The sequence below is a fragment of the Gallus gallus genome, chromosome 4 (assembly GCF_016699485.2).
Source record: "Gallus gallus isolate bGalGal1 chromosome 4, bGalGal1.mat.broiler.GRCg7b, whole genome shotgun sequence".
NCBI lineage: Eukaryota > Metazoa > Chordata > Aves > Galliformes > Phasianidae > Gallus > Gallus gallus.
Genome location: NC_052535.1, coordinates 88,870,797 through 88,889,586, shown reverse-complemented (window position 1 = coordinate 88,889,586; position 18,790 = coordinate 88,870,797). Strand labels below are relative to the sequence as shown.

The window sequence follows — 18,790 nt, the reverse complement described above, 5'->3', positions numbered from 1 at the left end:
TTGCTGCATGGCTAACTTAGAAAAGCTTGTCTTGAGAACTGGTCCCAGAGCTCTCCTGTAATGACATCTGCTGAAACAACAGCCTGTGGCCTCCCAACAGCCAGCGTTGGAAGGGGACACCTTGCAAGTCTCATCTTGAATTTCTAAGCAGTCAACATTGACAGGTGCTCAGGCTTATCTTGAAGAAACGCCTACTTTCAATATGTCACAGAACTGTAGGTGTTGGAAGGAACCTCTGGAGCCCAACCCAGCTAAAGCAGGGGCCCTACGGCAAGTTGCATGGGAAAACATCCAAGTGGGTTTTCATTATCTCCAGGGAAGGAGACTCCACCATCTCTTGGGGCAGCTTTTTCCAGGGCTCTGAGACCCTTAAAAGTCAAGAAGTTCTTCTTCCTCACATTCATATGTTCTGTGTTCCAGTTTGTGCCCACTGCCCCTTGTCCTGTGTGCCACCTCCTTGCTGTGTGCCACCAGAAAGAGCCTGGCTGTATCCACTTGACCCCTGCCCTGTAGGTATTGGTAAGAACCCTTTGTAATGTATCTCTTTGTAATGCACTCCAGGGTCCCATTAGCCTTCTTGGATCGGCTCATGGTCACCCTGTGGTCAAACTCTGGTCAACTGTTAGCCAACCACTGGGTCAACCAGCTCTATCTCCGCACAGTCCCTTTCCAGTAGCTCAGCCCCCAGCCTGTACTGATGCACTTGGTCGTTCCTTCCCAGGTGTACAACATCTGTCCTTGCTGAACCTCATAAGATTCCTCTCCACCCAACTCCCAGCCTTTCCAGCTCAGGCGGAATGGCAGCATGGACTTCTAAGGTGTCAGCCACTACTTGCAGCCTTCTATCATCAGCAAACTTGCTGAGGGTGCACTCTATTCCTTCACTCGTGTCACTGATGAAGAAGTTGAACAAGACTGGAGCCAGCACCAACTGGGGAACACCGCTATCAATAGGCCTTACTCTAGACTCTGAGTCTCTGATCACAACTCTCTGAGCTCTGTTTATCAGCCAGTTCTCAACCCACCTCACTGCCCACTCATCTACACCAGTACAAGAACCTCTGCGTTTTGTTATAGTTAATTGGTAACCTTGGAGGAAATGGGAGAAAATCAACGGAGTTACCCAGAAAATAAAAAGGGGCACCAGCAAAGACACCAAGACATAAGAAACAAATATTCCATGAAGATGAACGACATTGTTTCAGAAATAAGTGATTTAAAGCATTTAGCTACAATTACATCAACTACCATGTAAGTCAACAAACAAACAATTTTCTTTGACGCTTCCATCATCACTGAAAATTAAGTTTTTACGCCCCTAGAGCAGTGCACATATTAATGTTAGCTAATTAGTTTTGTAACTGACTTTGCAGGCTATGTTGAAAGAGAGAAGAGGAGAGAATTAATGTTCAAATGCTTCTCAACAGGCATTTCCACACTTCAGAACTCTAACAAAACAGAAAGCAAAGCTGCTGGGAAGTTGCCTCATGCTGAAATGACAGAATATATTTAATCCAAGGCTGATTAAGATAAGTAAGTTATTTATCATAATCATGCCCAGTAGGAGGGTACAGACAAACTGACCTTTAATATGAATAAGATATCATTCATTTTGAAAAGAGCAGAAGTATATATAGTGTACATAAACTGGAACATATACCGATCCCAGATAATTGCACAATAGCAGAGCACACCTTTGATTGACTAGAGCTCTTCCAGCATAATTACACAGCACTGCTTCTCTCCCTAAGTTCTCCAAATAGCTAAATTAGATACCTGTGCCACTGATTCCTATCATCAGAGAAAGACCCGGGAGCCTGAAATGACAACAGCTTCAACAAACATACAGTTGTTTGTTTCTTTTTAGATGAGGTTGAGCTCTGTCATCACATCATCACCCCAAATCCTGTCCGATGGCTCTTTTTTTTATTTTTTTTTTTATGACATACTACAAGCAATTGCAGCTTGTCTTAATTTTCTGGCAGGGACGTGATGTGAGAAGTGCTCAGCTGGGTGCTGTCACGTATGTGTCATGGTGGCACCCAACGTTCAAGCCACAAATGGTCAACCGTAAGCAGACATCTGCAAGTTCAACCAGAGATGAGCTCAATTAGGCACAGAAGTGGCAGTAGCATGTTCAAACAAAAACAGACCATCAATTTCCCCCTAAGCTGGAGTCTCTTGTCAACATTAATACGTTGGGCTGTTTTTCCTCTTCAGGGCATCGCTTATCTCTGCTGTAATTTCTTTCAGCTGCTGACAAAGACACATAGATCACTGCAGAGAGCACTCAGCATTTGTATTTTGGAAAAAGCCTAGAGGCACGATGACTGGGTTCCCATTCATAGATTTTAAATTCAGGGGTAGCGCAAAGAGTTACGATTATTTGATCTGACCTCCCGCGTAGTACGAGCTACCGAATTTCACCATGCCATTTCCACAGCCACGTGATTTGGACTGACCCAGAAAACATCCTTCCAAAAGCACTCCAGGATCCGTGTTTTTCAAATGAATTGCTAGCATCACTCCTCAAAGCGGTAGAAAAAACAAAGCAGCTTTCAACTTCTTCAGCCCCAGTTGCAGATAACTGGGCACCGTGCCTTTGGCTGATTATTTAGAAGAGACTCATCCCATCATGAATCTTCTATCATTCTTTTTCACAGACGCTCACTCACATCATCAAATCTCAATATGTTTTCCCTTGGATAGAGTGAGTGATTCGTGATGCTTTCGTCTCTCACTTATCTTTTGGATAACAAATGAATCTCATAGTGTTTTTCTGAACCATCTGCAACACCCAGGGTATTGCTGAAACCAGAGTGGACACAGCACTCCAATAAGCAGCTGCTGAAAATGCTAACCCTGTGCTCTGAGTTTATTACTTTACTTATAAATGCAGGGATTGGGAATTTACACACAGCTGCTAAATCACCACGACCACCATCATTTCAGCCCATTTTCCAGGATATGGATCATCTTGGAAGTAAATCTCCTGCAACTGCTGAAAAAGAGATATTGCATACAGACTTACATTTGACACTGTATTAAGACAACCGAGCGTGCTGACCACACAATCTCGACCTCTGCAGAAGTTATCTGCTTGTCATAGCTCCTCATCCCTCCAATTTGTATTTCATCTGCAGCCCATGCCAACAAGCTCCTACGTTATTCTGAGCTGACAGATGCCAAGCAGCACTGTCACTGCTATCGAACACGATGGTCCACAAGCCAAATGATGGCTGGGAGCATGATGAATGCAGCAGCACATCCAGCACCAGCACATCCCGTTTCTCATACGCCCTACAAAGGTGCTGTGATGACCCACTGCCCATTCTAGGTGCACCTGTAGTCCGACCTTTCGATGTTCTAAAATAAGGTTGATAAGAGACCTTCTCCAAACACCAGCAGAAACTCCAGGCAGCAATGAAGATTCCGATTTCCAGTTACAGTGTGAAAATATTCCAGTCCTGAATCTTTCTCTTTGACAAAAGATACTCTAAATCATATTCTAAGAGGCAATAAACAAGAGATGAATGTAATGCTAACAGGTGAGAGCTGGAAGGAGATGGAAGCAGAGGCAGGGCAATAAATAACACCCAGCACACATCCTTTGGAAAGTCTTTGCTGTGAAAGTGAATAGAGAAAAGAGCCTGCTGAAATGGTATTCAGTGTTCATGGCTGTTATACAGAGGATGCTAGTAACAACAGAAGCACTGCTATACTTTGAATACACGTGAGATGGAAAAAGATTTCAGCAATGAGGTCATGAAGGAGAAGAATAACCCCTGCAGTAAATCAACACACACAACCCATCCTGAATAAGTTGGGTACCGCACAGAGTAAAAACATTCAGTCCTGGATAGTCCTGACAACAAAGAAGGCAAAGCGTAGACAATGTTATGTACATTAAGGGTGGAACTGAGGTCTGGATACCGGGACACCTAAATGGAGTTATCCCAACACAGTGGGGCACTGAGAGTCATTCAGCTGACCCCCATGCAGCCAGTTGCCAAATCCACGCTCCATTAGGTGGGCACGTTAACAGGAGTTATTTCTTGCCCAAAGTGGAGGAGCGGGAAGCAGCCTGAGGGTGAAGAGAATAGGATTTGGCTGCTGAGATAAAACAATAGATGGAAAAATCAAGAGAGCAGATGGGCATGTTAAATTTCTAATGCCACTCTCATATTTTGCACATTATTCTCTATGACCACCTTGATACATTCAACATGTCATTTTCCAGAGATGAGACAGAAAAGCTTCCTATCCCTATTTCCTAATGCCATTCGCTCCATTTTAAGCCCCCTATAAAAGCTGCCTTTTTATTTCCATTCTCCCTCTTTAAGATGTCTGAAGATATTTAAACTTGCTGCTCGCTGGACAGGGGATAAACACACAATTTACTACCCCATCTCCTCCCTGCCTGATATGACACAGATCGCTCCCATTTTTACTTCAGGTCAAGTTTTATACTCTGAGAAGCCTGAACTTTCACTCAGAGCTCCAAACTCATTTTCCTACAACTACACATTTGCTGTGCTGAGTCTGATCACCCAAAGACCTTTTTGCTATTAGGCTGAGGAACATGTGAGGATGTGAGGAACATCAGCACTGATACATGCAAGCAGCTGACCAAAAACCTGACCAAAGAGTAATACTGCCTGAATAATTTTGGCTCCTACATCATTCTACTTTCTCTTTTTTTTGTCCTAAATACATTTGGGATTAAGCTTCAGCTATCTGTTTTTCACCCAGCACTGGGATAAGAAGCGGAGTACTAGTGATGCTTATATTGGAAACAGTGATTGATAGCTGGGAATTACCTGCAGATTGCATCATATTTTTCTTCCCTTTTGGGTTATGATTAGACAACAAGCACAGAATTACTGCAGCACGACCCATGGGGAAGAAGCAACTGTAACATGAACACCTCTAAAAATGCAGCCAAAATCAGAGAAATATTTTCTACCAGGGCTGCAGCATATCACACACCACACGCAGGACAACCAAGTGACCAGACAAAGCCAGTATGGGTTTATGAAGGGCAGATCTCCTTCTATGAGACGATATCAATTTAACAAGAGAGGGAAAGGCTATGGATATGTTGTCCATCTGGATGGTAGCAAAGCATATGACACCATTTCCTACAGTACCTTCCTGGAAAAGCTGGCTGCTTGTGGCTTTGACAGACGTATGGTTCGCTGGGCAAAGAACCGACTCAATGGCTCCCAGTGAATGGGATTCAGTCCAGTTGATGGTCGGCCACCAGCAGTGTTCAGCCCTGGGCCAGTTTTGTTTCACATTTTTACCCATGATCTGGATGATGGGATCAATTACACCCTATGATCTTGGATTACATGAAGTTAGGTGGGAGTATAGACCTGCTTGACAGTAGGAAAGATCTGGCTAGGATAGACTTATGGGCTGAGCCCAATCACATGACATTCAACAAGGCTGAGTGCTGAGTCCCACACTTGGGTCACAACCTGATGCAGTGGTATAGACTTGAGAAGAAGTGAAAGATGCCCAACAGAAAAGGACGTGGCAGTGCTGCTTGACTGATGAGCCAGCAGCATGCCCAGGTGGCCAAGAAGGCCAATGGATTCCTGACCTGCATCAGAAATAATGTGGCCAGAAGGAGCAGGGAGGTGACTGTCCCCTTGTACGTGGCCCTGGTGAGATCACACCTCAAGTACTGTGTTTAAGTTTGGGCTCCTCAGCTACAAGAAGGATATCGAGTTGCTTGAGTGCATCCAGAGAAGAGAAGCAAAGCTCATGGAGAGACCAGAAAACAAAAGAGGAGGAGCCACTGAGGGAACTGGGGATGTTCAGTCTGCAGAATGAGAGGCTGAGAGGAGGCCTCATCCTTCTCTACAACTCCCTGGAAGGAGGCTGCAGTAAGGTGGGTGATGGTCTCTTTTCTCAGCTGATAAGACATGAGGAAACAGCCTCAAGTTTTGCAAGAGATGGTTTAGATTGGATGTTAGGAAGAATTTCTTCAGAGGGAGGCTGCTCAAGCATAAGAACAGGCTGCCAAGAGAAGCAGTGGAGTCCTCATCCCTGGAGGTATTCTAGAGCCATGCAGACATGGCACTTACTGACACCGTATAGTGATGGGATTTTCAGAAGGCTTGATGATCTTGATGGACTTTTTCAACCAAAATGATCCTATGATTCTGTGCATTAAGTGTAAGGTCATAATATATTGCCTGACTCGGATGTCTTGCCATCACTGCTCAATCACCTTTCCCTTTATCCAGCCCCTGAACTTTAATACAGCAGGAGGAGGTGGAAGAGGTGGTCTCCAAATACATCATCAACTTTTTTACACAGAGGAAAAAAGGCAATTAAACAACATTTGTTTTCCCCAAGCCAGTCTACAAACTCTGTGACACAAAGTTCCCATAAGGGTAATGGAGAAAAACAAACAGTGCAGCCACTCTCAAAGAAAGGAGAAACAGTAAACCTCAAAATCACATCCTTCAAAACCATCATTACAACAGAGGCATAAACTTTTGTACACTTAAAACGTTCAGTGTAGTAAACTGCTGTTAATCATTTTAACTACCACTGTTTAAAGGGAGCCTTAATAGGATTTTCTGAAGTTCTGCATGGAAAGAACACCACGAGCTATAAAATCATCATGGTTTCTACAAAAAAGTCAAACACTTTTTTAGCAGGCTTTCATTTCTGGGGACAGTCTTTATTAATATCTTTCATCAACGCATGGCAAAGATTTAAAGCAGTTTCCTCATGTTTTACAACAACAGAGGGATGCAATAGCAGAGACTTACGAAGTACCAGATAGATGCAAGGGATGTAGAGAAGGAGCACAGTAAAGAATGGAGACAGACAGGAATCTGCCAAGGAAAGAACGTCCTGATGAACTGCCTGTCGACTGTGCTCTTGTGCTCAAGAAACATTTAGGTGTTGTACTGAGGGACACGGCTTAATGGGAGATATTGTTGGTAGGTGGACGGTTGGTCTGGATGATCTTGGAGGTCTTTTCCACCCTTGGTGATTCTGTGACTCTATGAAATAGCTGCACATGTAAGCTGAGTTTAAATAGACTCAAACATGCCTTGTTAGCACGTCAGATTTTTTCTTTCTTAAAAGACAAATCAGACTCAAAATGATTTAAGGAGAAATCTTTCATTTGGGCCACTGCTACAGTATTTTAACTGAGCTCGAAAGCACTGTATTTATTTCTCGGTCTATTTTTCTTATACATTCCTTGATAACATTTAACCCCAGGAGCCAGCAGGGAACATTATGTTTACTCCATTTTCCTTTCTTGCCATGAGAGATAAAGAAAAAAAAATAGCCATGGTAGTCAAAATTTATCTACCTTCAGAGAATATGAAAAGCCTCAAAGACTTAAATTATTTCAAAGATTAAGGGTTATCTGTTTGAAAAACACTGATTATATTATGCATTTGAGTTCACTATTAAGAGCAAAAACAACTGAAGCAGAAAGAGGAAGAAGGGGAGAAGAGCTATCAGACATCACCCTGCTTTATTACACGACAGGAGATCCACAGATGGAGTAATTTTATAATACTCCCACTCCTGCACTGGAAAGCACAACCTGATACAGGTTTTTAAGGTATGTAAGAAATAGTCACATTGCACAGAACTTCATTTCTGTGCCTGCAGCTGCCCTCAGATTGCAGCTGGGAGGAAAAGCTATACCGGTGTACAGATTTCACCCCCAAATCCAAAAGCAGGGGAGATGCACAAAATACCCCTTGGGAAAAGTATCTGATGAGGTACAGACACCTACATTTAGAAAGTGCACATGGATTCACTCAGATAAAGTCCAGCTGCTCTCTCATTTGCATACAAGAGAACAGCACAAGGCAAAACTCCAAAAAATAACCCTATGCTCAGCCCAGCCTAACCTCTCCTGTATTCACACATGACACCAGGCTTCCCTTTCCATGGTTTCAGTGCCTACCACAGCATGTGGACCCCAGGAACACCATGTGGCCATCTGCCTGGCAGCACACAGGACTTGCTTCTCCACAAATGCAACTCGCCCCACTACACGTTTCTACATCCCTGCTTAAAAAACTAGAAGGAAGGATATATTCTTTATGTTACGGGGTGACAACACACTGGCTGTCCTATCACTGCAGTTGGACTTGATGACTCCTAGTCCCTCCCAACTTGGGTTACTCTATGGGTCACCTTGTGTCTCATGATATAATGTGTAATGACAGCTCCAGCTCAGAAGCAAAAGGGGGGTGAGGAATCACCAAATGCATCAGGCAGAAGCAAGGAAAAACACTGTTTTAAGTGATTAGTAGTGTGCAATTTTTATATGCTGCAAACACAAGAAAAGTTGGGAAGCTGGTATGGGCTCCAGCTTGACAAAAGGAAGAAAGCTCTAGTACTAAAAACTGCTTTTGTGCAGTTATTAATGCTTATTAATGTTATTAATGAAGTGCATTAATAGCTTTCCAAATCTTGCGTGGCTCCTTCCACCTTTCTTTAATGGTAATATGTTTCTGAAATTAAAGCATATGAGACAGAATTGCCCTAAACATGAGTACAAGCTATTCACTTGAAAATGGGGATTGTCTATTTTCAACACATTAATGTGTGAACTCACGTGGCCAGTGTTGCAACAGAGATAGTTCCTCCCTCAAAGCACACCTATAGAGTCTCCTCATTTGCTGGTGGTTGTAAATTTACGTTGTTTAAAACCCAACTTCTGGGAATACAGGACATTCATCCCCTATTTTTTGTGCTTCCCAAGAATTGCAGTATCAGGATACTAAAATAGAATCATTTGTCAATGAAATTGTAATGGAAAACACGCTATTATAAATGCCTAAACAGAAGCATTTATAGATTAGTGGAGCTTATCCTTAACTGAAGGTTAATACTGTGCATATGCAAGTAAATGCAAGGCAGGAGGACTATAAAGAAGACATTTAAGAGATAGCATTCAATTTTGTCATTTCAACCTCTCTTCTTCGCGATGCCCAGCAACTCTGTTTAATCTTCCAGACCACAGCTGCCACCAGGAGCAGAGACAGGAAACAACTGTAAAGGAGAAAAGAAAACAAACATCTTACTGTCCTTGCTCATGACATAACAGTGGCCGAAAGACTCCAGCAAATCAAAACACCAGACTAAACGTTCATATGGTACTTAGAGGTACTGTGATGAAAGACAATGTGGCAGTGCAAAACGTTTTGCACGGTTCAGTGCTCACTACAGCCGGCAAGGAACGAAACTGCTGTTCCAAAGTTACCTATTTGACCTCCTTATATGACACAGAATCCTAAGATACCCACCAGTTTTCACTGGGAAATCAGAATAGTAAGGCAGAAAGATTTGATGACATTGGAAAAGCCAGATATCGACTATCTTTGGCAATATGTAAATGGAGATGATAACCCACAAGAGAAAAGCCTTGAAAGCAGCAGAGAAAATTGATTTTTTTTTTTCCATTTCCAAATGACAAAAACTAAGATAAAGTATACAGTCATTGGGTTCTTTATAACTGGTTGCTGCAGAACGACAGGCATTGCTTGGCTTGCCCAAATCTGTATTCCTTAAGTCTGAAGAGGAAGAAAACGGATGAATAGGTTTATCAACTTCTAGGGAAAATGCAAAAAAAGGAGATTTAACAAAAAAGCAGTTATAATAATAATAATAAAAGCCGACTTTATTGACAGTGATGATGTTATCAGGCTGAATACTTAACAAGCAACTTCAAGGCACGCAGGCTTTCTAAGATTAAAATTTATCCTTTTGTGTAACTACCCCAATGAAAGCCTCTCTTCTCAAGTACTGCAGTGATGGGTAAAAGAAAGAAAAGTCTCCAAACATCCTTCCTCTAGAGTGCATTTAAACAGAGTGCTTACAGGAAGATTAACCAGAACAGACAACTTATTTCCTGAAGTGCATCATTTATGGCAGCCGCTGTGCTCTGGAGGGGGATTTCTATAGGACGGGCACCGACATGGTTTGGTTCTTGCCATTATGGGACTCCCATAGAGCCCAAAACAGAAGGACCACTCACTACTCCCTGCCTTCAGCAATAAACATTCCCATTTATGTACTATATTCTTAATATATTTACTATATTTCCATCTATTTAATATACTTTAATATAATGTTTCCATTGCTTCCAAACACACATCCACCCTTCTACGGTTTCCACTGTGCTCTCTTGCCCAAGGAGGCTGTGGATGCCCCATCCCTGGAGGCATTCAAGGCCAGGCTGGATGTGGCTCTGGGCAGCCTGGTCCGGTGGTTGGTGACCCTGCCCATAGCAGGGGGTTGGAACGAGATGATCATTGTGGTCCTTTTCAACCCAGGCCATTCTATGATTCAAATGATTCTCTCCCATACAGATGCCTACAACCCCAATGACTTTCTCTACTTAGACACGACCTATGGTTGTGCCACTGACTTCAAGACCACAGTTTATGATGACCAATGGCATTGTATCCCACCACCTCCCTGTTTTCCCCTCTTCCTTTTGAGCTCTTTGCCTCATGCAAGTTACAAGGGACTTCACAACTTGGCCTCTGGGCAACTGCTTGTCCTCTTCTTCTCAGTGGCAAATTCTTTAGCAGAGTGTAGTGCCAAGACATGGCAATGTTATTATTAATTGTTAAAAAAAGGACAGACAGCAGGAGCTGATCCCCGAGATGAGGATAAAGGAGGGTCTGTTCCTGATTACATATCATTATCCATAGCCTATATATTACGAAAACAGCATGTGACTGGGCACCGAGCACTCAAGGGGCAGCCAGTACTTATACAACTATATTATTCAGTCTTAGAAATGCAGAGTTATATGTTCTACTCTCATACACCATCAGATATTAAAAAAATTGGTGCCCGCATGGCTTCAGCATTAAAATATCTGCACAGCTTTTACAGACTCCTGCAGTGCCCATTTCTTTACACATTTAAGCAGGACCACGAAGAGATTTGTTTGGCCATTTTCATTTCAAGAGATACAGATTCCAAACCATTTTCCCTCACATTTTCTCTAAATATTAAAATCTGACATTTGTTCACTGTAACTGTTCACTCTGTTTGCGAGGGCGGACAGTTGATAGGACAAGGAGGAATGGTTTTAAATTGAGACAGGGGAGGTTTAGGTTGGATATTAGGAGGAAGGTTTTCACTCAGAGGGTGGTGACGCACTGAACAGGTTGCCCAGGGAGGTTGTGGATGCCCCATCCCTGGAGGCATTCAAGGCCAGGCTGGATGTGGCTCTGGGCAGCCTGGGCTGGTGGTTGGCGACCCTGCACATAGCAGGGGGGTTGAAACCAGATGATCATTGTGGTCCTTTTCAACCCAGGCCATACTGTGATTTATGAAATTTCTCTCTTGCAGTTAAAATGGACAAACAAACAGTTTAGACGTGCAGTTTTAATGGTAATTTTATTTCCCCTTTTGAGAGGTACCGGATTACTGTTGAGCTTTGCAGTGAAAAGCACTGTGCCATCCATTAATTAGTAAAGAATATACATTAAACCTTTAATTGCTGCCTTGGTGAAGAAGCAAACACGCATGACTGATGATTAAGGATGTCATAACTTCAGCTTTCCCTTTTTTCCCCAAAGCTCCCTCTCGCTGTATTGAATGTGAGAGCAGACAGCACTACCTGGAAACAGCATTTCTCCCCTGGACAAGGTCACACTTTCACTAAATGGATTTCCACTCATACCACACTTCAACGGGCACAAATGAGTGATGGACCAACAAAATTTCTGAGTGTCCACATTTGTCTTGGGACTCCCTTCGGCTGCCCACAGCAGGAACGCCACCACACTCATTCAGTGGCTTTGATGAGCTTTTCTCTTCTTATAAGCTTCCTTTCCCACTAAAGAAACAAACTCTCAGGTGAAACATCTGCTTTATCTTTGAGGCCCAAACAGGACAGTGCTCCCTGATGCACAGAAATCCAAAGTGCATCCAAGCAAAACCAGCACAGCTAGGGCCACAGGCTGAACCTTTTGTCTGTCGTCTATTCTGCTTTCAGGAAAATAATCAGCATCCATGTACACAGCAAGGGTGGAGATAAAACTAAATCTTCAAGGCAGGAGGGAGAAGTGTCCTGGCTGTCTGTTTAATTTGACCACAAAAACACCACCACTCATAACACCTGCAGAGTGAACGAGTCTGCAGGAGGCTGTTAGAAGAAGTCTGTGCTCCATTCTGCTGCAGCTATCAGGGACACACACATCAAACCAAAGATGCACGTCAAAATCTACTGAACTTCCTTCAGGATGGCTCTTCCCTAGGATAGAAACGTGTAAGGTCACATCTCTCTGCACGTTCATTTATTCCCTTGGAGACAAAGGCTAGGGAGTGAAGAATTAAGAGGATTGTCTTTTTCCTCATATAAAACTCCACTTTGGAAATGTGTATCTCCTAATTCTGCACATGCCAGAGTCTTTCCCTGTTTGTTTCTTGCCTCACTTCTCTCACCGTAGCACAAAAAGCACAGTGAGGAATTAACAATTAAAGACCAATGAATTCTCCTCCTAAAATGCTCACCACAGTACCCTGTATTTCAGAGGAACGGCACCATGCATCTTGGTGCTGTCACAAGGAGGCAGCAAATACCCACAAAAGCCATAAAGCCACTATGGAAATATATTTCCCCCTTGCACTACCTCCCCTTGGCAGCGCTCGGGGAGGAATAAGCCTCAGTGCCTGTTTGCTGCACTGCACTACATCATCTGCTGGAAGAGCCCCAGAGCAGTCCAGTCAAGATCTGTCTGCTGGGTTTACTCAGCCTAAACCATGCTGAAATAAGTTAAGAAGACCTGCCCTCATGCCAGGAGCTTTAAGGTAGTTTTTTATCCGTACCTTCTCTCTGAAAGCAACTGTGTAAGTATGGAAGGAAGGAGAATCAGATGGGTGGAAGAGAGCTGTGTTGGAAAGGTATCTGGAGTGGGAGCCTACAGCTGGCAATGTCCTGGTTAAATGCTGTGTTCTGCCCCAAGGCTCTCTGTGCCAGCCAGGAATATGCATCCATTTCAAAATGGCTTTAAAAATAAACCTTTGCTAAAGGACTTCCTTTACCTTTTCCTTCTGTTCCTTCCTTCTCCAAAAATAGCTGCCCACCAAGAGCCTCCTTCACTCCCTGACATCCACTGGTCACTCAGATCCTCTCCCTGCATCTCCTCCCACCTTAAACAACGCTTTGGTACCACTGCTCCTCATCTATCATTGACCAACTCCTCAACTATCATTGACCAATGACCAACTCTTACAGTCCAGTTTTCCTAAACCCAGAGACGAGCTCAGTTTTAGGGTTGGAAAACTGAGCTGCTCACCAAGATAACGCCAGAAAACTTCAATGTGAAATCAGATAGGAAGGAAAAAGAACCATCCAGAGACATCTGAGATCCTCGGAGATGTTTTCATTCAAGGAAATTTGAACATAACTCTGCATATGGGTCGGGTTCAGCCAAATGCAGCTTTCACTGGCATAAAGAAGTTGTAAACATCCCTTATGCAGCATAAACACTGCAATCTAGGGAGAGGTTACCTTAACATCTTATGGAGAATTTTCAATTTGATAAACAGCCATGTTAAGTAATTCTTAATTATTTAATCAATTGTGAGCAGTGGTTGTAAGTAATCTTCCCTTGGTTGGTCTCAACAAATGCATGAATGGTTTCCTGGTACGCCTCCAGCCCTCTTCATGCCATGGGTTATTTCCAGCTTCATACAAAAATACGAACTTGAACACCCTGTCTGGTTTAATATCGTACCCTTAAACTCCTTTCTGTGGTAGAAAACATATTCTCTCCACCCCAGGTACCCTTAAAGCTCTCCAAACAAGCACGCTTTCATTTCTAAATGGCAGGCAAACTTCATCAGCACTATGATGGGATGCATTCTCATGAAGAGAGCAGAAAATCCATCTGGCGTATTAGGGCCCAATTATTAAACTCTCCTATAATGTTTATCAACATCAGAGTTGCTAGTAAAAATGGCAGCTTTAAATGCTAAAATATACAGCAGCTTGAATACTAATATGCCTTAACATACATCGGTCGTTTAATAATTTCAGAAAGCACTGCAATGATTACTGGAAGCACATCACAAATTGCCATCTGAAAGAAACTTTTAATGGGCTGGAGAGTTGTAGGACACATTTTTAACTACTCAATGCGTTATACCTCGGAGTAATTGGAACACATACAAAATGCTGAAGGAATTGCCCATATGATGATGCTAGGCAAAACTGGCCTGGCTGAATGCCTCTCTCATTACTGTGTGTGCTGATGGGCTCTGCCTAACAGCTCTCTGCAGCCTACAGCAAACCAATAGACCTAAGCTACGGATTAATGACCTTATCTTTCTGCTGAAGACAGTGCTGATGTTGAACAACCCAACTTAGTTGTTGCAGGTGATGTTTTTTCTTTTATACCTTTTTTTTTTTTAATCTTTTTATTCACAAACACAACCAATCATAAAATCATTAAGGTTGGAAAAGACCTCTAAGATCATCAAGTCCAACCCCAACCCATTCCCAGTGACCACGTCCTTCAGTGCCACATCTCCACGGTTCTTGGATACCTCTGGGAACGCTGACCCCACCACCCTCTGGGCAGGTGTGCCAGTGCCTGACAGCTCTCTTGGAGAAGAAATGTCTCCTAATGTCCAGCCTGAACCTCCTGGGGCACAACTTGAGGACATCACCTCATCCTATTGCTGTTACCTGGGAGCAGAGGCCGACCCTCACCCCGCTTCGTCCTCCTTCCAGGCAGCTGTACAGAGCCATGAGGTCTCCCCTGAGCCTCCTCTTCTCCAAACTGAGCCACCCCCTTCCCTCAGCTGCTCCCTGTAAGACTTGTGCCCCCAAATCCATCACAGCTCCATTGCCTTTCTCTGGACAAGCTCCAGGGCGTCGATGTCTGTCTCGTAGTGAGGGGCCCAACAGTGAACGCAGCACTCAAGGTGCAGCCTCACCAGTGCCAAGAACCATGGCAGATTCTACTATCATGGTGTCAGTTTGACTAGAGGTTTGAGGTCTTTCTGGAAAGCAAGTTTTCATATATTGGTCTGAGGGGAGAGGGTCAGGTGGGAGTAAGGGGAAGGCTCTGCCCCATAGGGCGGTGGGCATGGAACAGGGTGCCCACGGGAGTGGGCACAGCCTCGAGCTGCTGGAGCTCAGGGAGTGTTGGGACATTGCTCTCAGCCATAGGGTTTGGGTGGTGCTGTGTGGACGCCTCAGTGATCCTCATGGGTCCCTTCCAACTTGGGATATTCTATCATTCTGTGATGTTATTATGAACTTGTGGGAAATATCCCCATTAACTGTTGTCAGTGGAGTGCTGAGATCCACATGGCTCACCTGGAGCAGACACAATGTCTTCTAACTCACTGCTCCTTGATGTCCATCACCTGTATTGACTAAGGTAAGAGCAAGGACACAACACATATGCAAACCTAAATTAAGCTCTAGAAACCTATAAGCTAAACCCACTGAGTCAATAGGCTTAAAAGAAAATAAAAAGAGTGCTTAAACCCCACCCCATAAACCTACATCACCATTGGAGACTGCAGAGGCCAAAAGCATAAATAAGGATGGATAATGATGGGATTAATTAATGGAGCAGAGACCATATCGCCCCTCCATGCTGGACCACGTATGACGAGGAGAACATGGAAAGTAGGAAGTTATAAGCAGAAAATTCTTAGTTTTCCTCATATTGCCAGAAATAACATTCAGATATTCCCACGCTTTTCCTTTACTTTGGGGAAAAAACAGGAAAAAAAAAAGATCCAGACTGTATTTTAGACACATATCTCTGCTGCAGGAAGAAACTATTCAATAAGCAAAAAGAGTAAATAAAATAGCTGCAGCATGACTTCAGGTTTGAATTATTGCCAACAGGTCATTCCTACTTAATAAAAAAACTGGGCAGATGTTTACAGCCATGAAAACCAATATAGAGCACCTTAAACCACCTGCTTGACAATCATATGGAGATAAACACCATTCCCTCTAAAGTTTTTTTCTGTTTTTGCACCAAAGCAAAACTACGTGATTTGATATTCAGACCTCAGCACAGGACATATATATTCACATCAGTGCTGGGGTGCCATGGGAAGACAAGATTTGCAGCAGACCCCATCTTGAAGCATCGTGGTAAGACTACAAGGAGACTTAGAGAGAGGCAGCACTGAGCATCCCAGGGAGGACGTTCTGAGCACAGATATGAAAGAAGAGATGGAGCAGCCAAGAAGGAGGGTGAATGTTGCACACTGAGGACAAAGAGCAGATGTGCAATAGGAAAAGCATGAGATGTATTGTACACGAGTGGAACAAAGCATGGAGTGAGGTCCTATGGAAGGAGAAAGTGATTATAGTTCACAAAAGCCCACAGAAAAGCAATGATACCTTCTTGCATTCTCAGACCCCAAGCCTCCAAATGTCTATGGCCATCTATCTGGCCAACCTCACTTGTTTCCTGCACAGAGGACAAGGGATGCTGGCTGTCACGTCCTTGCCATACCTCCTGGCTTCTTCCCTGGACACAGCAAGCATGGTTTGCAGTCTTTTACACCATGTAAGGCTCAGCAGCTTCTTTGGCAGGCCCCTTTGGGCACACAGTTTGGCTCACTTCCTCCTTCTGACCTTTCAGGCAGGTCAGTGAAAGCATGGCTCCTTGCTTTGAGTTTCTTAGGAGTGCTATGCTAACAGGAAAGGGAACAGCAATGGCCATGTGCTGTGACCTCACTGCCATCCTCTCCAGGTTTTGGAGCCCATGGTCTCCTCCCTGCGTTGAATGGGGGTTACAACCATGATCCTTATCAGTTATCACACAAGCCACGCTTTCTCCTGTTCTGCTGTGTCCTCTGGTGCTTACAAGTGCTTTTCCATCCTGATTTCCTTCAAACTTATCAATATTTATCTTTTAAGTCTCTATTGAGCTGGCCAACAACACGGAGAAGCACTGATGAAATACAGATGCAATGTTTTACACAGAAAAAAAAAGGAAAAGGAAGAAAAAGGACCAGAGGTCAGCACCACGAGTTTAGAAGCTTTGATATTTTCACATCTATTGTATGCAACGAGATACTGGTGAAAATACATCTTATAGACTGGTGTGATGGCACGCAGGGATGTGGGGAAGATAAAGTACGGATACCAACAGAAACATTTACCAAAGCTCCAACTTTCTGCTGAAAGAAATTGGCAAGATTTCATATTAAGGAGCTGCACTATGGAAAACAGAGAAGGAAACTGGAAAAAAACCCAAACAGTTTGCTTGCAATTCATTTAGATTTACAAAGGTTAACAATGCTTAGAATATCATTTCTCCTGCAGCTCCAATTATAATGCAATATTAACGACCCTACAACGTCCCTGTTGTACCTCAGCCTTTATCCACTGACATTTTCTTAGCTTGAAATAAGCAGTTAATGTGTTGCACAACAAAATAATGGCCACACACAGCCACAGGGACTCGAAAAGGAGCTCCAGGCGCCTAAGGACACCTCCACATGTGATGCTCGCCCCCTGTGACCCAACGTAGCCCAACTCTTAATTTAAATGGAAATCAAATCCAGTCACATTTCGACCTGCCTGATGCCACAGAAGTGCACTGCCTGCTTTGTGGCTTCTCTGTAACTCTGTGTGCCTCACAGAGAGCTAGGGCTCTGCAGCAACCTGTGATGCTCCATAAGTTAAGCTTCACTGGAGGTACACAAAGTGGCTTGCACTCCAGTGCCCACTAGAGGGATTTACTTGACCTCAATCACAGCAAAAAACAGTAAGGAAACAAAGGTTCTAAAATACCCATTTCCCTGTAAGGTTCCCCATGAACCTCAAGACACAGCTGTCTTCTGGTGGCAAGGCAGAAGGGCACATTGGGGTTGGGGTCACAACAAAGCACAGGGTGACTCCTATGGGATGGAAACGTGCCACGTCATCACCAGCAGAGCAAATTCATATAAACGTTACTTGCAGAATAACAAAGTCATTCTGAACATTCATTTTCCAGGAAAAAGAGTCTGTTTTCATATCCATCACGCTCAAAGGAGCGATATGCGTTTCAGTTCTCGCATTAGAGATGGTCTGTATCTCCAAAGTGGTTTCACCAATGGCCTTTAGGCTTTGCAGAAAGCATTTTCATTGCCTCTGCTCAGCGTGCAAATTTTCAGCCAACTTTATCTCATTATCATCACAGGGGGCTATCAGCTCTTACTTATTTTATACTCTAACTTCGACTCAACTGTGATTATGAGATGCACCCCAGAGCATTAGAAACACAAGAGTGCACCCTAGAGCATCACAAATACAAGAGTTTCAATAGTTTTCCCTACACACAGAGATGAATCATGCTGCTGTAATACACTGGTTCCTTAGTAAGTGAGAGTGAATGTAAAATAAAATACTAGGAGAGGATCCTAGCAGTAGTTACAGCTGAAGAAACGAAGACTTCTTAATGCATTATGAATGTGTGGTTGGAAAGGATCAGTAAACTGTCTTTCTCCTTAACACAAGCATTCTTATTCCTCTGGCATGTTAAGATGTTATTAAAGTGATACTGAAACATTATTTCTCAGGGAGAGCCATGTGATAGCAGCGAGGGAGGGAAGGAAAATCACTGCTGCCTGGCTTTGGTGCACCTAACTTCTGTGTTTCCAGCAGCGTGTGCTCACCGAGATATTTAACACATGTATCATAGAATCATAGCATGGCCTGGGTTGAAAAGGACCACAATGACCATCCAGTTCCAACCCCCTGCTGTGTACAGGGTCGCCAACCAGCAGCCCAGGCTGCCCAGAG

At 43.6% G+C, this 18,790-nt stretch overlaps 1 protein-coding gene across 1 annotated transcript in view; it reads right to left on the bottom strand.

The window, feature by feature from the left end:
- The window catches only part of ATRN (attractin), a 145,347-nt gene that overhangs the window by 24,057 nt on the left and 102,500 nt on the right, over window positions 1-18,790 (bottom strand). Inside the window, exon 26 of the mRNA XM_015286048.3 lies at window positions 8,970-9,048. Coding sequence (XP_015141534.2) covers window positions 8,970-9,048 — 79 coding nt within the window. The remainder of the gene's footprint in view (window positions 1-8,969; window positions 9,049-18,790) is intronic.